General features: G+C 35.3%; 1 protein-coding gene across 1 annotated transcript; it reads left to right on the forward strand.

Moving 5' to 3' along the window:
- Positions 1 to 5,253: 5,253 nt before the first annotated feature.
- Positions 5,254 to 21,046, forward strand: LOC149793465 (uncharacterized). Its single transcript, XM_089967458.1, has 6 exons — positions 5,254 to 5,412; positions 8,679 to 8,871; positions 12,633 to 12,695; positions 19,337 to 19,468; positions 19,832 to 19,939; positions 20,472 to 21,046. The coding sequence occupies exons 1-6, from the start codon at positions 5,373 to 5,375 to the stop codon at positions 20,539 to 20,541; spliced, it is 606 nt and encodes a 201-aa protein (XP_089823584.1). The 5' UTR covers positions 5,254 to 5,372; the 3' UTR covers positions 20,542 to 21,046.
- The last annotated feature ends 101 nt before the right edge of the window (positions 21,047 to 21,147 follow it).

The raw sequence follows: 21,147 nt of genomic DNA on the forward strand, positions 1-21,147 counted from the left end.
CTTTACCAGTTGCCAATATATCTAGTTATAGCATACAATTATTAGACTTTTACCAGTTGCCAATATATCTAGTTATAGCATACAATTATTAGACTTTTACCAGTTGCCAATATATCTAGTTATAGCATACAATTATTAGACCTTTACCAGTTGCCAATATATCTAGTTATAGCATACAATTATTAGACTTTTACCAGTTGTCAATATATCTAGATATAGCATACAATTATTAGACTTTTACCAGTTGTCAATATATCTAGTTATAGCATACAATTATTAGACTTTTACCAGTTGTCAATATATCTAGATATAGCATACAATTATTAGACTTTTACCAGTTGCCTATATATCTAGTTATAGCATACAATTATTAGACTTTTACCAGTTGTCAATATATCTAGATATAGCATACAATTATTAGACTTTTACCAGTTGTCAATATATCTAGTTATAGCATACAATTATTAGACTTTTACCAGTTGCCAATATATCTAGTTATAGCATACAATTATTAGACTTTTACCAGTTGTCAATATATCTAGTTATAGCATACAATTATTAGACTTTTACCAGTAACAGACATTTATTACAAGTGATGTGCAAAACTGTCATTTTAACAAATTACTTGTATTATCAAGAAAACCGTTTGATATTACGATGTATTTAAAATAAAGCGTTTGCTTAATATGTCGTACCCAAAACAAACATTTCTCACGTTTGTGAGGTTTGCAAGTTTACTGTTTGCAAAAATAACAATTGCATCCTCTACGACAGAGTTTTTAAACAATGGTATCGGAATGCTAGAACAAGACTGATTAATTACAAAAATGTTCGAACGGTCAGAACACATTCCTGTAAATTTAGAAGAACACATTCAGAATCTATCTTTTGAACTGCAAAACAGCCTTTACCACTACTTTAATTAGATGCAAGCGAAATGCAAAGAATAATTTCCTCCTAAACGGCATACACTTCTAGTCATTGGTATATGCGTGTTATAAGAAAATGATAGTCTGAAAATGTTCTAATGGTCAGACATTGATCAACTTTGAAGGCACTATAAAACTTGCCATACCACGTCTTCTGCTGTCAGTTTTACACCAATTGCATGGAAGGGAGTTAATGTTGGTGTTCACGACTAGGTTTATTGCTAAGTACTTTTCAAAGAACTGATTCAACAAGACAAGAAGTTCCTTTCAATTCTGGACACCTTGATGTGTGTGCTTTTCAACATAATCTATTAGGCAAAATTTATAAACAGTGTATCCAAAGACATGCCAACCATTTGGGACTTCAAGATTTTAAATTAACCAGTATAAGCGTAAGCCGTTGTTCTAAATTTTTCTCGAAGTGATTCTTTTTTGTAGTTGGAATAAGAATAAAGATCTTCAGTAAATGCTGAATGGCTTTCGTTCTTCACTGATTTTGACCCTCTTCATCCAGTGGAAGTAGACGGTGTTGGATGTGTTCCTCAAGCGTGAACTTCAGTCAACACCTCTTTGAACGTGTTGGGGGACACATACCATTGTTGCTTGACTATTGGTGTTACCTCGGAAATGTTTGACTATTTCACGACATAAGATTAATTTGTCTAGGTTTTCTTCTTTCTCTCTATATACACGCTCATTCCGTTTTAATCTGTGCAGATGGATATTTCTTAGCCTGTCGACCAGATATTTAGAGACATTCATTCAAAATGTAGTTCCAGCAAGACTTCTAATTACTATCTCGCGATAAAAGTCGACATAGCTCCATCTGTCAGGAAAAAAGGACATTGGGATCTATAATGTCCACGTTGCAACAAGCAACAGAAGCAGTAGAAGAGGAAGAATACATACCATGAAATAAATTCAAAACAGAAAAATAGTAGAAAATGTAGACTTTTGAAATTTCACAAGAGTATACGAAAGAAAACTTAATTAGATCTTTGTCTTGATCTTTAATCTTTTAGTATGCTTAAGATACTAAATCATACTTTCAAGGGCACAACAATAACTTGTTGGATAGTATGTGCGGGATGTTGTATGACACATAGTGGGGGTTGGTAATGAATGAGTGGTTGTTGGTCTCTACACTTTTGTAGGTTAGTACGTTTGTGATGTTTATCTTTTTTATTTGACAAAATGTGGATGTTTATTTTTTATCTTTATAATTTTATGAAAATTTGTAAACATTTTTATTTTTTTATCTACATTTGGGGAATATTTTATTTTCAACTGAATTCAGTATTAGTTTTGATTTTCTTTCTTTCCTTTAACATTAACCATGCTTTAAATTTTTTCCGGAATTTATTTCAGACTTCGTAAATCTCCATTAGTTTTGAATTTTAGTACTACTTTCAGTTTAGGACAATGTATCCTGCATCTTTTCGCATTTTTTTTCTTCCAGTTTTAGCTAAAGCCCAGACCGGATAAAGAATTTCATTAATACTTTGTGTCTTAGGTATTTGGTTTTTAGTACTACTTTTACTTTAAGCTAAATTACTAAATCAAGATATTTTTCATTCGCCGCGAAATCTGTGACACTTTCGGAATTTTAGAAGTACTGCTGGTCATGGCCATCTGTTTTATTTAACATTTTAATTCCGGAGATTTGTTTTGTCTCCGCTAATTTCCGGTACAGTGCTTGAAATTTTCGTACTACTTTTAGTTTAAGCGCTAAATTTAAACAAATTTCCAGATGATTTTCTGTCTCTGCTAATGTATGTGACAATTTTGGAATATTAGTAATACTTTTAGTCCTGCCCATTTAAGTGTTATTGTGAGAGAACCGTCTCTATTTTTAAGTATTATTATGAGCCCAGCACCCTGTGTGAAGCTTATGTCATTAATACAATATATGTAAATTTGCTGACACCTTCAACATGATTTGAGTTAGAGTTAATGCTGTATGTACCAATCACGGTTAATATTCATATAGCTACTGGGCATCAAATCATTTACACACGGCGTGTTGGATCGTATGCAAGCCATTTGAGGTGAACCACTTCTAACAATGCGACAATGTAAACCCATTTGAGGTGAACCACTTCTAAACATGTAACAACCACTGACCTCATTGTGGCCCGATTTGAGGTCAGTCACGTCGAACAAGGTGACAATTCAGCCTCATTGTTAAAGATATGGCCATTTTTAACATTACCATTCCTTTAGGATGATATAGTGAAATCGCAATGTTAAACCGATGGACATTTTTAACATTTCAATTTTTGTCCTGTGATGTAAGCCTACGCCGTAATGTTAATTCTCGTAATGGTCGCAAGTGTCAAATATAATTACTAATGTGAGTGATCTTTAATGTAGCTCGTGAAGTAATTGAAGACCACATGGCAGACGAGTCTTTCTTGACCAAATGTGATATCCTCATTAAAAAGATTATTATTATTATTATTATTATTAACACGATATTTACAACCTAATTCCCCTAATAAACTCAACCTGGCGGGTTTCTTTCTTCATGGAAAGATCATGAAAAGCTGCTAGGAGTTTTACTGTTGCTTTTTTATTTCTGAGACGTTCATTTGACTTATGAGAAGAAGAAAAAATGTTCACAATATTCATGGCGAAGAAAACATAGCTTTTGTATTCCGAAAGTTACGAATTTTATCTGTGAATTTGGCACACAAGTTTTGTTTTCTTCCCCAGGATGAATTATGTACTGTAAGCTTGTAGATATGTTGCAGAATCTAAGTCTCTTGGCAAGTAATTATGGAGGTACTATATTTGACTATATTCTGACACTTGTAATATCTTGGGGAAAGAATGCAAAACACACAGCCATTAATTCATTCCAATATTATAAACGTGTGTGAGTGTGTGTCTGTGTGTGTACGTATTTATTCATGTTTCCATTCTTGGAGAATACTGCTTCGGTGGCCTTTTGGTTAGAGCATCTACCTCGGATGCGGAAGGTCGTGGGTTCGATCCCCGGCCGAGTCATACCAACGACTTATAAAAATAGTACTAACATCTGCCTCGCTTGGCGCTCAGCATTAAGGTGTTAGTGTCAGGAATGGTCGGCCTGGTGTCAGGATAATGTGACAGGGTGGGACATCATGCTACATGTCTGGGGTATGATGCCCCAGTGCTAGACATCACTATAACTGCCACACAGCAGACATTGTAGCGATATGTCTGAAACATTGCTAAAGCTACGATTAAAATCCAAACCACACACACACACACACATACACACAAACACACATTCTTGTAGAAAGGGATTCGTAACTCAGGTTTGGCATATTAGTCATTATAACGCGTGTGTGTGTATTATTGTATCTTTCCTCACATGTATACCTACAAACATAATTATATATTAAGAAAGAAAACGAAACGGAATAGGGAAATGAAAAGCAAATAAAAAGCATATGCGTGAAGAATTATAGCGGTATTAAATTACATTCAAACTAACAGCCATTAAAATTACACAAAATTTCGTAGATACAAGATAGTACAGTATTAAAATAATAATTGACGTGTCCTATGGTTCTCTAGTACGTGGTGTCTTTTGTGTTCTGCATGACGGTATCACATGACTAAATTAATTATTTTATGCTAACGAGAAGCTCAGACAAATTAGTTTATTTGTTTGCTGCATGGTCTTTTTTAGTTATGAAAAAGCATGCTAATTTTCACGACATTGTTTGCACACACCGTAATTTTATCATAGTTGGTTCTTCAGTCAGTGTAGTGGAGATAGAGCAGTCAGTATCTAATCGGACTTCAGGATATAGGTGGCGATCATAATGTATTGAAATTGCGATCCCTACACGAGAAAAGGGGCTGTTACACACCAATTTCATATGTTTTATTACAAATTTAATGAAAGTGAACTTTAGTTTTGCACGAAATAGTTTTGCCTTCTTGAATGTGTCAAATTATATACCCTCTCCTATGAGGTAAATGTTGACAAATTTCGTACATGTAGTGTCTTTAGATTTAAAAAAACTTACAAACTTTTTTAAATTAGTTTTCAAAAAATACTTGCAAGTCTGACTTAATTACAAAGTTCAAGGGTATGAGATTTTTCAGCTAGCAGCGTATCTTAACAGTTATAAACCACCCACCCCCTCAAAGCTGAGTCACTACTAACAGATTATACTTATCATCCAAATTTAGTTTCTAAACAATGTACCGAAGCTTTCTTGACCCAGATTTAAATGTAATTACGTCATCAGTCACGAGGAAAGCAATTAAAGGAATCGTATGGGTTATTAGTTGAAAACAGTGTGGTTTGCGTTCCGGTTTTGTCTTATTCTCGTCACGAATGTGCCTGTCATTCTCATGCCTACTGTAAGATTAATTGCAACTTCGTTCCTTATCTAGTGACATATCACAATTCTGCCTTAATTACCTGCTTGTTCTCAGTGCAGGATGGACACCAAGAAGATCGTATTGGATATGATTTTCATAGGTGAGTTTTCTTGTGATAATCTTTCGTAACTTCATTGTCGTCATGCTAGACAGCAAAACTGGCTCTATAGACCGGGCTAGGTAGCATATTAGCAATATTCTGTTTCATTTGTATTGAATGGCCTAAGTATCTTGGAGAAATCTCCATAGTTCACCAAAGATCTTTAAACACAGATCTGTGTGCTTATAACACCTACTTCTGACAAGAGACGACATTAGGCTATTGTCCGAAATTGAGATTCAAAACTCTGGAGTGACATAATCTTATTCCTAGCAAGCTCTGCGTTGTGCATATATGTTTAGAATTAGTGTATATAAACTTAAGAACGTGCCTAAAATAAGAACCTAATATTATCAGTTTTGATTGATACAAGTTACCTGCCATTTAATTTCTTCTGATATAGACTGGTTTAAAAACGTAAACATAAATTCTGTCTATTTAGGCCCCTATTATCTACATCAGTTTGGGATTTCACAACTAGTCAATGAACCCACTAGGCCAACATCCAATTCAAAAAGACGTATAGACCATATATGCACAAATAATACAGAAAATGTTTCAAGAATTTCTGTTCCAAAGGTTAGTTTGAGCGATCCTTTTGCAATTGTTTCCTTAAAAGAAGCATAATAATGTAGGAGAATAGAATGTTCATAAATCTATCATACAGGTCTTATAAAAACTTTTAAATATGACAATTTCTTAAAGGATTTAGAGCAAAAACCCTTGGATATTTTCAAAATGTTTGATGATACTGAATATATTTGAAGCACCTGGTCTGAACTGTTCCTGGAACTTGTTAATAAATATGCACCTTTGAAGACACATAGAGTTAAGTATGTACATCTAAGTATGTACATCAACCCGGCTGGGTCACCACATAAATTTTAGATACTACGAAGAGACGAGACCACTGGAAATGTGTATGTGATGAAGATGAATACACAGTCTGGAGATTTAAAGTAAGAAACACGATAAAACAAGCAAAGAAAAAACACTACCAAAAAATCTTGATGACAATCCCCTCTCAAAAAATATCTGGACAATTTTTAAGGAATTTGGAGCAGGAAAGTACAAGCATAAGACAGATATATCATCCCTATATAATGATGGGAACCATATTTATATGGGAACCATTAATGGCGGGAACCATATATATGATCCAGATGATATTGTGCATTTTTTTCCTGAATTCTTTGCAAACATTGTTGATTACATAACACAAGCTAGACTATGATGATTCAGAAATAAAATAATTTTGTCCCACAAAACTTCCAGATGAAACTAAATTTGACGACCCGTAAATTAGTTCCTAGTTTATTTTGAAAGCTGTTTATAAATATACAGGACTTGGCAGGATAGGTCCAAGACTTCGTAAGGCAGCTGCATCTGCCATTGCTGATAGTGTAATCACAGTCTGAGAACGAGCCGATTTCCCCAGTTTTGGAAAACTGCCAAATTAACACCACTGCATAAAGCTGGATCAAAAGAGGATGTAAGTAACTAAAGTAAATATGGACCTGTATCAGATCTTCCATCCCCTTCTCAATTACTTTAAAATCATGTACAGTTATTTTATTAACTATCTCAATGATCATTTTCTACTTCATGAAAATTAATCTAGCTTTCGAAAAGATCTTTCTTGTTACACTGCACTTATCTCTATGACTGAGAAGTAGTTGAAAGCATTATATGAAGGAAAGTTTGTTGGTGCTGTAATTATTGATTGTCGAAAGGCCTTCGACTTATTAGATCATGAAATTCTTCTTGGAAAGTTAAAATTTATCAAAGTAGCGAAGATAATCTTAAGTGGTTCACATGCTATCTGAGCAATAGGTTTCAATAGGTAACATTAAATGGACACCTATCTCAAACTAAAATGATAAGTCGTGGAATATTACAAGGTTGTACATTAGGGCCCTTGTTATTTGTTCTGTTCATAAATGACATACCCCTAAAAGTAAGAGATGCGGTCTCATCAACTGACATGTATGCTGATGACGCGACTTTTGACGCTCAACGCCACCAAGTCGAAGCTGAAAAGACAAACTTTAATTTGTTCTTAACAGGCTTCAAGATATGGTGCAAGGAATATGGTATATCCTTAATAAGGACAAAACAAAATTCTTCTTGATAAATACTCTGCAGCAAAGAGCAAGATTGCAAACGAATAAGCTGTATTTCGCTGTGATAACACTGATCTGAAAATCACGTGTTTAGATAGGATTCTTGGAATATTTACAGATATTAACCTGCAATAGTCTCATCATAAAAACTATATTTCAAAGAAAGTACACTTTTATCTTTGGCTCCTAAAGAAAATCAATGCCTTTATTCCATTACATGAAAGAGTTACTTTTTACAAAGTTACATTCAACTGCATCTTCGCTACAGCAACTTAATTTGGGGGAACACAGCTACTACAAACATGAGAACAATTTCCAGACTCCAGGAAAGGGCAAATTAAAGAATTATTGATCAACAAACACAAATAATTCAAACTGCAATGCACACATTTAAAGTACTACCAATGCATTAAATAATATTTGTGAGGAAGGCCAAAATAGTGTACAAGATGTTTACAAAATCTGCCCCCACTTACATCAGCACCATTTTCCGGGAAAGAGAATTTACTGGTACCTCAACCCTAAGATCACTAAAATGGCAAATATTCAAAGTATCCAAGCCCTTCCAAAAGCTATGCAAAAACAGGTTTCAATTTTCAGGTGCTCTTGTTTGGAAAAACATTCCACATGATATTAAATCCACTCCGAGCATCTTTTCCTTCCACAATAGGTGGATGAAATAATAAAAATGGTGTACTTATTAAAGTACATGTTACACCACCCTTCTCCTGTGCTTAATTTTCATTTCTGCAGCAATAGAGCATTTGTGTGAATAGTTGTTTATGTACTGAGTATTTACGTGTGTGTGTGTGTGTGTGTGTGTGTGTGTGAACATATTGTTATTAGCTTGTATATTATATGTACATAATACAGGGCCTCAACGTATATCAGTTTCTCATTTGTAACTAATTTAGTCACCCTCTATAAATAAAGTCTTTTTTATTATATATATTTTATTATTCACACATTGTAAGAAACTGTTAGGCTGCTTATTTTTGACTGTTCAACCAAATCCAGTCCATGACTAACTTAGACTACCTATAATTTATTTTGCAACCGACCATTTGAATCTCTGCGGTTTATAAACTTTCAGTGTTGCCTTTAAATATTTTTGCCTTTCAATCATGTCTTTCAACCTCCCAGTCGTGCTAACCTTGGTTGAGTTGGCTGCTACTGAGACAACTTCAACAGCGACACCTACAACATCCACAGTCCAACCTACTACCGTCAACACAACCGGGCAGGTGCGCACAGGCACAGAGCAACCTTGTGTCGAGTTTCCGATGAAGCAGGAAACTGGTCGTCTGATATTCGACTTAAACAAAGACTGTGAAATGTAAGTTTTGATTGAATCCGCGTAATACAGCACATTGCTAAGGTTGTATATAGAACATATTACTTGCATTATTTACAGAGCACACTACTAAGTTAGTAAATATACAAATTAATTCCCATATATTTGATAACTGAAACAGAAAATGATGTTTGCTTGTAAGTGAATGTGACCAACGTACTACATGTTGACGATTACCGGATTAAACTAAACAAAAATTGAAGAAAAGAAGGTATTTTAGCAGGAGTTGACTACATTCAAAACTTTTCAATATATAACTATCTTCAGGCTTCTTGAGTCGGAACCAAAGGACTTTTGCGACATTATATAATGGCCGTTCAGAGCCGAGTATTGGGATTCGCGGGATAACACATCTGCATGTATTCATATCCTGCCATTTATGTCACAATAGGATAACACGGCTACTCCCATTGTAGCCTGTCACATATGTGACAATTGGATAACACATCTACACCCATGCATATTCTGCCACTTATGTCACCCCGGTATAACACAGCCACCTCCGTGCGTATCCTGTCACTTATATCACAACAGGACAACACGTCTACATCCATGCATATCCTGTCACTTATGTCACTCTTGACATTTATGCATATCACGTTACACATGTCACCCCGACAGAACACATCTACTCCCGTGCATATCATATCATATATAAAACGAATCTTTACACTTTTTGAAATCATTAAGAGATAACACAAGTGATACATACTGCATTTAAATTTACAATTGCATTCTAGAACGGACAGAAATAAAATGTTACTGTCAGATATAAATCTGTTACGCGCTGGGTACATGAAAAGAGAACACTTGCGATTTCAGACTTAACAGGTAAACTCCGTTAAAACGCGATTCGTTCTAACGCGATTCCGCCTATAAGGCGATGGCAGCATGGCTCAAATTTAGTAATTTAAGGTGACCTCTCTTTTTATCATTCTAAGCACATGCTCTCGAAAAAGCCGATTATTCGTAACCCTAACAGATTATGTAATCAAGATGTTAGATAAAACTCATGACATTGAAATTTCAATGCACATTTTCTATGGGGAAGTTGTTGTTTTTACAAAGTATTTAACGCGATCTCGCTTATTTCGCGATGTTAGTCTTTGGACCCCGAGCATCGCGTTATAATGGGTTTTACCTGTATTTTGTTTACAGTTTGAAGACGCTTTTCGGTAGGGTAGCTATTTCAAACAAGTAGCGGTATTTTGCATTTGTACCTGTTTTACTTTGGCAGAGGTTTGATTTGAGTAGACTATTGTTGGGCACATTTATTTGTACATATGGAGGTACTCAAAATGAAATATTTCATTAGAAATTGAAAATAAAACACAAACTTATGTAATAATTAAAAAAACAATCCGACCTTTGACTGTCATTTATAGCATGAACGAGAAGACCCGCCTTTTATAAACGTGTGATACCTGACGTACTGGTGCAGCTCAACGGCGCATTTGAGGAAAATAAATAAATTTTATAGACTTTGGCACAAAGGAAGCACGTAACAAGTCGCGAACTTTTTTTTCTTTTAAATTTTCTTTTTCGTTTTGTTCTTGAAGAATATGACAAGTAGCTTCGCTACAAAGCGCTTTAGAGATTTCGAAATCGACAGTCTACCTTCCCACCTACCTAAACCTATTTGCCTGAATTACTGACTTACTACCTTGTTTATTTACTTAATAATGATACACGCAATCATACATGACAAAATAAATACACACGTTAGTACCTACACATGTACACTCTGGAGTTTCTTTGATTGATTGGATATGAAACTACGAGTACTAGATGTGACTGAACTCTGTATGCAGATGTTGCTTGTTAATTACATTTAATGAATCAAGCTAGATTGCTTTAGCCATTACGATCCCTGCCTGCCAGCAACAGCAAAAAATAAAAAAAGCTTCATCAGCTAACCTCTGCACGTCTACAAACACCATTTATGTCATACACGGTGACATTAGAAGAGTCCCACGACAGCTCTAATACATCACAGTTCGTGACTTGATTTTTGAATTGGGTATTTAGCTAAAACAATTCATGACAATTTGCTTCTAATTAATTACTTAATTACTTAATTCATTCATTCATTCGTTCATTCATTCATTGAATTCATTCATTCATATTCATTCATTCATTCATTCGTTTTTAAATTATTTAGTTATTACTATTTCATTTCTTGTTTTTATTTTATAACTTAAATATCTGTCACACTGTATGACCAGCCATTTGATAACGAGGGGTCCCGAGTGGCCGATTGGTCTAAAGCACTAACCACTACGGATTACTGCCATCTCACCTCTGTCTCCGTGGGTTCGTGTCTCAGGCTCGGACAATGTGGGTATGCGAGAAAGCTTGCTAGTAGCTTCTCGTGGGTCGGTGGTTCTTTTCGGGATTTTCCCAGATTATTCCTCCACCATTAATCCTGACCGCCATGTGTAGCCTATCTGTGCTGAAAAATGGCGTTAAATCCTACAACAACATTTTATAACGTAAAATATTTAAATTTATGATTTGCAGAAATCTGAATAATTAGAATTAAAAGCGTTGTTCTCATGCCATAATTACATCAGTCTATCTCAAAGAAATAATTAACATTGAAAACAGTGTTCAGAAGTTAGAAATTACGGTTTTTGCATATATATATATTTCTTTCCATTCTAAGCTTAAAAGCCGTAAAACGGCTAGTGAGAAAAGAAACTCATCCCAGATGTGAAACAATGTCGAGATAAATATAAATATATTGAAGTTCTTAGATGAGGATTCAATTTAAATGAAACAATTTCAATAATTTTTATCTTGAAATTATTGACCGAATTTAATTATAACGAAAACAAATTTAAGACAATGTAAATCATGTTTTTATATCAAAGATTTTATTTAATAAAAATACAAATTAATACAGTTTCGTGACTTTAAACTAGATTCGCGTGCTGTAAAAACCTATATGAGGGTAAAACGTCACTTTACTTATTAGGTGTTATTTTACTAGCAAGAGGTATCCAGAAAAAGAAAATGAGTTTATTTACCCGTGTATAGCGAAAGTCACGACGTAAGTCTGTATTTACCCGTGTATAGCGCTCGTCTGATTGCAAACAGCGCCGACCCATATATGCCTACGCATTATGCATTTGTCCAGTGATAACAGAAATGTAGACCAAAATCTATAATTTTATTGTCGATGTCAAACGGGGTAACATGTAGTCATACGGGATAAAAGTCAATCAGAATTCGGTACCGTACAGTTTGGTAGATTACTAACTTTTTGTTAATAACTCTGCAGTGGTTCTCATAACTCCTTTAACTTTACATTTAATAAAGTTCGCTTTTATGAGAGTGCGAGTGGGGTGATAGAGGATGGGTTGGGAATATATATGTCACATTATAAGAAAACTAAAACCATTCCTCCAACTATGCAAGCGTCATTTCCAATAAAAGGTAAATTAAGAGTTCTGATATGGGACTGGCAATAAGGTCATCGACTGTGTTCAACTTGCAAAATCGTATTCTGAACCGTACGCTAATGTTATCGATAGAGGATTTTGAAAACACACACACACACACACACACACACACACACACACTTTTAATAAACTCTTCCAAAGATATAGTATGAATCAAAATAAACTTCAGTTCTTTCTTTTTCTATATTACTAAATTTTAGTTATGTTCAGATATATTGCAACGTCGATTACCTGTCCAATGATTATCCGAGGTTTTGTATTTTACGTTTCACTTTTCAGGATATTATTGCTTGAAGTACCAAAAGATTCGAAAAGCACACCAAAGAAGAGTGACCAAAAGGGGTTAGTATGAATGCAGTTTTTCACAATTTAGGTACGTGACTTTATAATGCATTCGGATATGCAGCTGCGAATAAACAAAAGCCCAGCCCGTTGTGATGGAGGAATGATTTGGTTGTGAACTACCTTTACACAACGCAATGAACTTTAATGTACAAAGAATCCAAAAAAGACAATGCACTATTGTCAACACGGCGGTGCATTGTAGCAAACACACTCGTTACGTTTTTCTTCTCTTTCTCTTGACGTAATGTTAGTACCATATTCCTGTCCATGAAGACTTTTAAAATTTGACTTTTCAATATATTTTCTCAATAGGGGTCGTCCATTAATTATGTCAACAAAATGGGGGAGGGGGAGGGGGTTTGAAGAAGTTTGACAATTGTTGACATGGGGGAGGGGGGAGTTCAAGATAAATTGACGTCAACAATGTTATTTTTTACAATAAATTTAATAAATCAAAAAATAGGAAATTAGTCGGTGCGTTGGTATGGCACACACTCGCTCGCCCGTCAACAGCCCACCAGTTTAATCATAAACCGGTTCAGCTCTTGCCAAGGAAGTCACAGTCTTGCATCATCATATTTTGTCTTTATTCAATGTAGATTGTAGATTGTAGACAGATTAACCACATATGGTATTAATCTGAAGAAATTAATGAATCAACCACTATGCCCATTATAACAATTGAGAAACATTTGGCCTCCCCATGGGAAGATGACAGAAGCTAGAATATAAAGTCTCGACTTTTTCATGAATTCAAAGTGTTATAGTCAATTAGAAATCTGTTAAACAAGTAACAAAATGTATTAAAATTTATTTGTAGACCTTTTAATTTCCATAATTCTATTTTTAGCATAAAAGCCAGCCGTATAAAATATTGTTAGTTTGGGGGGGGGGGTAAAAAAATTTTGACATAATTTTATTGGGGGGGGGGGTCACTGAAAGTTTGACAGTTGTTGACAAGGGGGGGGGGTAAAAAATTGCCTAAAAATTGTTGACATAATTAATGGACGTCCCCATAACGAATACATCCAAAGCGATGTTTTTACTATTGATTTCCCCTTATTGACTTTGTGTGGGGGTATTTGAAGAAAAAAACTTAGACCTGACGAGGATAATGAAATTTCTTTACTTCATTTAAATATTAGAAGCATGTGAGAGAAAAAACCAACAACAACAAAACTTGATTATTTGAGGCGGCATCATGGTATACATATATGATACAATCAGCTGCAAACATTTAACGATGCCACCTTTGGCTGTAATGACATTGAACTTGTTTGTATTGAGGTTACTTGACCCTAGTACACCGTAGTTATAGGGAAAGGGTATCGACCCCAGTACACCGTAGTTATAGGGAAAGGGTATCGACCACAGTACACCGTAGTTATAGGGAAAGGGTATCGACCCCAGTACATGGTAGTTATAGGGAAAGGGTAGTTACTCGACCCCAGGACACCGTAGTTATATGGAAAGGGCATCGACCCCAGTACACCGTAGTTATAAGGAAAGGGTATCAACCTCAGTACACCGTAGTTATAGGCAAAGGGTATCGACCCCAGTACACCGTAGTTGTACGGAAAGGGTATCGACCCCAGTACACCATAGTTATAGGGAAAGGGTATTGACCCCAGTACACCGTAGTTATAGGGAAAGGGTATCGACCCCAGTACATGGTAGTTATAGGGAAAGGGTAGTTACTCGACCCCAGGACACCGTAGTTATATGGAAAGGGCATCGACCCCAGTACACCGTAGTTATAAGGAAAGGGTATCAACCCCAGTACACCATAGTTATAGGGAAAGGGTATCGACCCCAGTACACCGTAGTTATAGGGAAAGGGTATCGACCCCAGTACACCGTAGTTATAGGGAAAGGGTATCAACCCCAGTACACCGTAGTTATAGGGAAAGGGTATTGACCCCAGTACGCCGTAGTTATAGGGAAAGGGTATCGACCCCAGTACACCGTAGTTATAGGGAAAGGGTATTGACCCCAGTACACCATAGTTATAGGGAAAGGGTATCGACCCCAGTACACCGTAGTTATAGGGAAAGGGTATTGACCCCAGTACACCATAGTTATAGGGAAAGGGTATCGACCCCAGTACACCGTAGTTATAGGGAAAGGGTATCGACCCCAGTACACCATAGTTATAGGGAAAGGGTATTGACCCCAGTACACCGTAGTTATAGGGAAAGGGTATCGACCCCAGTACACCGTAGTTATAGGGAAAGGGTATCGACCCCAGTACACCGTAGTTATAGGGAAAGGGTATCGACCCCAGTACACCGTAGTTATAGGGATAGGGTATCGGCCCCAGTACACCATAGTTATAGGGAAAGGGTATTGACCCCAGTACACCATAGTTATAGGGAAAGGGTATCGACCCCAGTACACTATAGTTATAGGGAAAGGGTATCGACCCCAGTACACCGTAGTTATAGGGATAGGGTATCGACCCCAGTACACCGTAGTTGTAAGGAAAGGGTATTGACCCCAGTACACCGTAGTTATAGAGAAAGGGTATCGAATCCATCAAACTACTCTGCTATTAATTTCCGAAACAGTTTTGAAACTTCGGTTGATGTCCTAAGTATCTCTTATAAACGTATTATTATTAGTAGTAGTAGTAGTAGTAGTATTAGTATCGTGGATTATACCACATATTTACACATTCTAAACTCTGCACGAATTATTCATACTGCCAAAGCCTTGCTCGATCCAGTCTTTATAAATAGTGATATAACTATGCTTCACGTTAACAGCTTTAAAATTTCTATACTATTAGTGATCACCATGCTCGTAATTTGCCAATCAGTGTTAACGTGAATCATAAAGCGGTCTATGAATGCCATGTCTGGATTTTCAGCATAGTTGGTTTTAATTAATTCAACGCTATGAGACCAGGCGTTTATTGGATGACGTATTGCTATTTCCTAGTGATACTGATGATGCCGCGGATATATTCGCCGCCAGAAATTATTATTTTCTTTAATATAAAACTATAACAATTGACTCAACTGATAAACCGCAGATCGATTCTCAATTAAGAATAACGACAAGGGAAGGGGACAGGACACGTAAAGTTGCCCTTACACAAGGTATGCCAAATGATTTAAATACATTCAAACAAGTCAGAATTAAAGTAAATAACATAAAAAGCATAACCAAAAGCAACGCATGGATACTATCGTTGCATATCTTTAAGATACTGAGACTAAAGATCGAGACAGACTTTAAAGGATTGCAAAATCACTTTTACAAGACACAGATCCTTAAAATGCTATTCACCACCCATTTACGGGTGTTTCTTTTTGTGTTGGTCATGTAAACACGTTGACTTATTAAATACACATTTTACTTCGATTTCAGTTATTTATGAGGGTAACGTTTTCTTTCTAAATATTCAAAAAGGTGCTTTGTTAGTCTAAATGAAAATACAATCTCTGAAAAAGAAATGGCATATATTATTTAATCTATTGTTACGACTGTATTATCTTAAACAAAGAAACAGAAAAGAGCGAAAACAGTAAAATTCAAACAAAAAATAAATATTTCCTTAATATACAAAGTGAAAATTTGAAAAGAACTTTCAGCATTGTGAATAAAATCCCAAAGAGTCTTAAAAGTTTTATCACAGGTCCAAAAGTATAGCATTGTGAATGAATTAAATTGGTGTTCTTAATGAAATCCAATAGGAAATGTGCTGATGTGCCGGTAGACTCGAATGTGCTAATGAGTCAACAGTCTTGATGTATCACAGTGATATAAATCAAAATATCCTCGAATGGATTCACAACAATTTCACAATAGAGGTTAAGTTCTAAATCAGTGAAAAATGGATAGTTTGCAATTTCAATAAATTAATACTCCCAAATAAAAACTGAACACAACAACACGATTCCACTTTGGATGTTACGATAGGAAGGAATAATTTCCGATGTAAAGAACTCTCTATACCTCTCCACTTGACCTATGTCGTCCAAAATGTAAACAGAATTCGTTTCTGAAATCTTCTACGGTCCGAATAAAGGCCGTATCTAGAACTCAAACTGAAGTAAAGATTCTTACAATTAATAATTATCTTAATGTATAACCTACAATGATAAAAAAATATTAGCTATGTAATATGTTGTTTACAAAATAAATGACACTAATTAGGTAGGCCGGTATAATCTACCATCATGAAGAAAACAAAATACACAATACAACTTAAATATGCATAACATTATTTATGTCAGTGGAGTTATGGGGCTGATGGCACAAGCCATATCGTGCTTAAAGGCGGCACTAAAGCATTATGAGCACCACAGACAATTCTCTCTAATTTGTTGCTGAAGCAAATGCAAGTTCTAGATCCGGCGAACACTGGCGCAGATATTTCCCATTTCTATAAAAGTTGATTTATTTGAAGTTTTTAAGTGTAGATCTAACTCTCCACTTAAATGCGCATTTATAAATGCGTGTAATTGTATCATTTTCACAAGTATTAATAGTGATTTCCCCTCCCGGTCATTTCACTGTTTCTCAAGGTACTGAACTGTATCATAGTATATGTAAGTGACATAAACTGTCTAACCCATCTTGTATTGAATTATGTGATTTATCAAAATCATTCAACCTGGTTTACCACAACCTGTCACATGGTCCTTATTCTTAAACTGGAAAAATACTTTGAATCAGGTATTTTGATTACCTGGTTTGGAAAATACCTCTGTTATGTTAAACAAATGGTCTTTGTCCAAGATACTCATTCACAAGTAAATATTATAAATGATGGTGTGTGACAAGGATCCGTTCTTGGACCTCTTTGTTTCTTAGCAGGCATATGACATATTTTATCTAAACTGCATAGAACAAAAATTATATACATTTGTCATATGACTGCGTAGTCTGGAATTTATTGTTTATAGATTCCGAAAATATTTGGAAAACTACAGCTAGAAGCGACATGAATACTCAAATGACATCTAAAGTCACGAGTAGGCAAGCTCTATATTTTGAAATTAGTTGAGAAACTCGGGAAAAAAACAAAAAATATTAATTATTAACACTCAAAAGACTGAAAACAAGACAACCTCGTGGATAATTTATTGCATACCCCCTCCCCCCAAACACAGTTACACTTGTCCGAACAAAGAAGTTATCACATTCGACGTTCAAATAATTTAATCATTAACAATTTTAGACTAAACTGTACTAGATCATATTTTATACCCTCAGCAGTGGCCTTGTGGAACCATTTTGAACAGAATACCCAATGCCTTGCAGTGTTTGATTTTTTTTAATGTCCAAATATCGAATTCAGCAAATTGCCTAGTTTAAGTTATCGATCCTTAGATAGTATCTATGCCTAGAGATTACGTCATAATGTAAGCACATTAAACACTTATCTGTACCGTGTTTAATGTGTTTATATTTTGCATTAATGCTACACTGTCATTAAGGTGATGGAACTTACTCGAAATAATACTATAAGCAACAACTTAACTGACAGGCAAACGAATTGTTCCATTTCGTTTTCTGACGTAAGGCAGAAAACTCTTCATTCTGCAAGCATTATATTTCCTCATAGAGTTAGAGGAGATAATATGACAGTGGTTACAGGAATAACTGAGCTCTTCATACAATACAAGATAAGATCTGTTCAAATCAACTAACGGCAAGTACACACCAATCTACCAACCAGGAGTTATTATACTTGTGTAAAGCGATGGTCAGCTAATTAAGCCTTACAAGCTATCACTACTGACATGTAGTTGGTCAATTCTTAGATGTGGCAGACAGGTGGGCTGAGTTGGAGGTAAGATCCATTAATAATACAACCTCACGTTATCAACATTTGAGCCAGATCGACCCATACCTTACTGCCCCAGTTAATTAGCATCTCAATCAACATAGGTAGGTCGTATATGTTTACACCCTTCGAAAGCAAAGCAGTTTGTCGTACATCTCAAACCATACAGTTTTCTGAAAATGGGGTTTAGCAAATGGATTTTCTGCTCAGATTATTCCAAATATATTTGACTGCCAACATTTCTGACACAATACCAGTAAAGGAACACTGAAGCATAGGGTAACAACGGATTGTTGCTTATTTGTTGCCGTTGAAAGCGACATTGATTTTAAGAGTTTTCTTTTTATGGATAACGTATCTGTAATAGTTGCCATAAAGGCAAATGAGTATTTATTCGAGGAATATCCCCAAAATTTCCTTTAGTAAGTTTTCTTTACAGTTAATGAAAAAATTATATAACTTGGAAACGCTTCAAATGCTTCACCCACTGGGCCTCCTCAAAGTGTTTAATCTCACAGACCCCTTTGCCTATTCCTTTACGCTATTTGATCTATATGTACAGTGCCAATTGTTCACTTCCGAAATTATGCTAAATTATACCTTTATATCCACTTCTGTACTCTCATACTGGAAAGGAATTTGCAACGAAAGAAACGTACTATTTGCCTTCCTGTTTCCATTTCCCCGTTTGGCCGTCTCATTTTCCAACCATACGCCTGTATTGATCTCGACTGGTCATTCGATGTAAATTGCTTCGTACCTAAATATAATTGTTTGAAATCACAACATGTGTATAAATAATAATAATAATAATAAAACAATTGAAAATGTCGTTATGCAGGTTTCAGTCTAGGCGAATCAAGTTCCAGCCCAAAAGTGACGTAAGCGGTGATCTGAAATGCCCTGAACTTAAATATAAAAAATCTGGCAAAGGAAAGGTGATCATGGATACCTTCATACCTGACTGTGAAATGTAAGTTATCATTTATGCCCTGTTCATATTATTATTTGAAACAATAATTGGTCGGTTGGACGGTGGTTTTTAGAGAGCTTTTTGCCTTTTCAACAGCCATAAAATATATCTATCTATCTATCTATCTATCTATCTATCTATCTATCTATCTATCTATCTGTCTGTCCTTCCTGATGCACAAACACCACCATATTACCTAACATGTGTAAGTGAAAAAAGGATACCCCACAACATAGCCTGAATTTACCCAAAGGCGAACCAAATCAAAATGTGATGGATGTACGGACGAACGGAAAATGGCAACACGATATGCCCCTGCCACAGTTGTGATGGGCATAACAGTCAATTGTATTGTATTCATAGGGTCATTGAGAGACGAGTAAAAAAGCGTGGCTCCAAAGGCAGCAAGTCTGAAGTACAGACGGACAAACAGGCGAATGGTACCACTGACAAACCTGGAACTACATCAATGTAAGTTAATAGTGTGACTGCTTCAGTGAATGGTCTTGAAAGGATGGAGGAATTTGGAATAATGTCCGTAGTTTATTCATCAGAGTTATGTGTGCTCCATATTTGATACAGAACAAACTTATGTCGAGCTGTCAAGCTGTATCTCAAGTACACAAGAAGTGAGGCGCATGCGTGAGGCCGTACGATGTAATGTTAAAGGAGTTAGGTTTATGTAACTTCATTGCGAGAATTTACATAATACGATACTTAATGTATTGATTCACATATTCAGAATAGAAATTATTGGAAAAACATTATACTTCACGGAATAATAATAATAATAATAATAATAATAGTAATAGTAATATTATTAATAGCAGTATTTGAAAAAATACTACAGTCTACATATTTTTCTAGCTCCATTGTTTTTGATGTTTTGCCTTGTTAAAAGAAAGTTGAATTCTGTTTAATTACGTTTTGTCAAATTTGAGTAATTATAACAACTCCGATTCGAAAATATTCGTAACTAAATCTACTGACCTTTCATTTCCAGGCCCAGGACGGAATCTGGTCCGAAGATTACATACAGGAAAAAGAAAGTATCTGAACGTCCGGCCGCATAATGTTTTACAATGTATCACATGCCGATGAATCTGGATACATATTTTTAGCTTTGTTGGTCATATCGGACATATATGGATGGATGTTCTCCGTCATCTGTTCTATCTATTGTCCGTCCGTCTGAATATTGTCTGTCCATTATGCATGAAATCAGCGTCCAGGTCTCCGTTTATTTATGTTTCACTGAAAATCGCAATTTAAACTTAGAGTGTTTTGAAATAAAGATCGTAAGATTGCAATTAGATATACTTAAGTTCCATTTAATTTTAGAGCAATGATTTTATAATTAATTCTTAAATTAGCGCCGAAATTTAACACATTCGATCAGATCCGTCACAACACACATTATCACAGCTGTACCAATGCACACGATACAAATCTTAATTAAAATAGTTCCAATTTGTGAATTTGAGTAACAAGGGTGGACAGAACAAAGTAATCCATATTTTGTTAATTAAATTACACCTATAGCTACAATAAAAATCTTTATAGACAGTAGAACGTTAACACGTGTCATTAATTTTATTCTTAAATTTTTTCCCTCTATTCATCTTTGTCGTCATATTTGTCTTTTATAGGTACTTACATTGACTCATTGATATACAGTT

Source organism: Sinohyriopsis cumingii, chromosome 8 (genome assembly GCF_028554795.1).
Source record: "Sinohyriopsis cumingii isolate HCF-2022 chromosome 8, ASM2855479v2, whole genome shotgun sequence".
Taxonomy (NCBI): Eukaryota; Metazoa; Mollusca; class Bivalvia; order Unionida; family Unionidae; genus Sinohyriopsis; species Sinohyriopsis cumingii.

Excerpts from the sequence above, each read along its gene's own strand:
- LOC149793465 (XM_089967458.1), top strand. The coding sequence starts at position 5,373 with ATGGACACCAAGAAGATCGTATTGGATATGATTTTCATAG. Across the intron at positions 19,469-19,831 it reads TTCATACCTGACTGTGAAAT|GGTCATTGAGAGACGAGTAA; the intron begins GTAAGTTATCAT and ends TTGTATTCATAG. Across the intron at positions 19,940-20,471 it reads AAACCTGGAACTACATCAAT|GCCCAGGACGGAATCTGGTC; the intron begins GTAAGTTAATAG and ends TTTCATTTCCAG.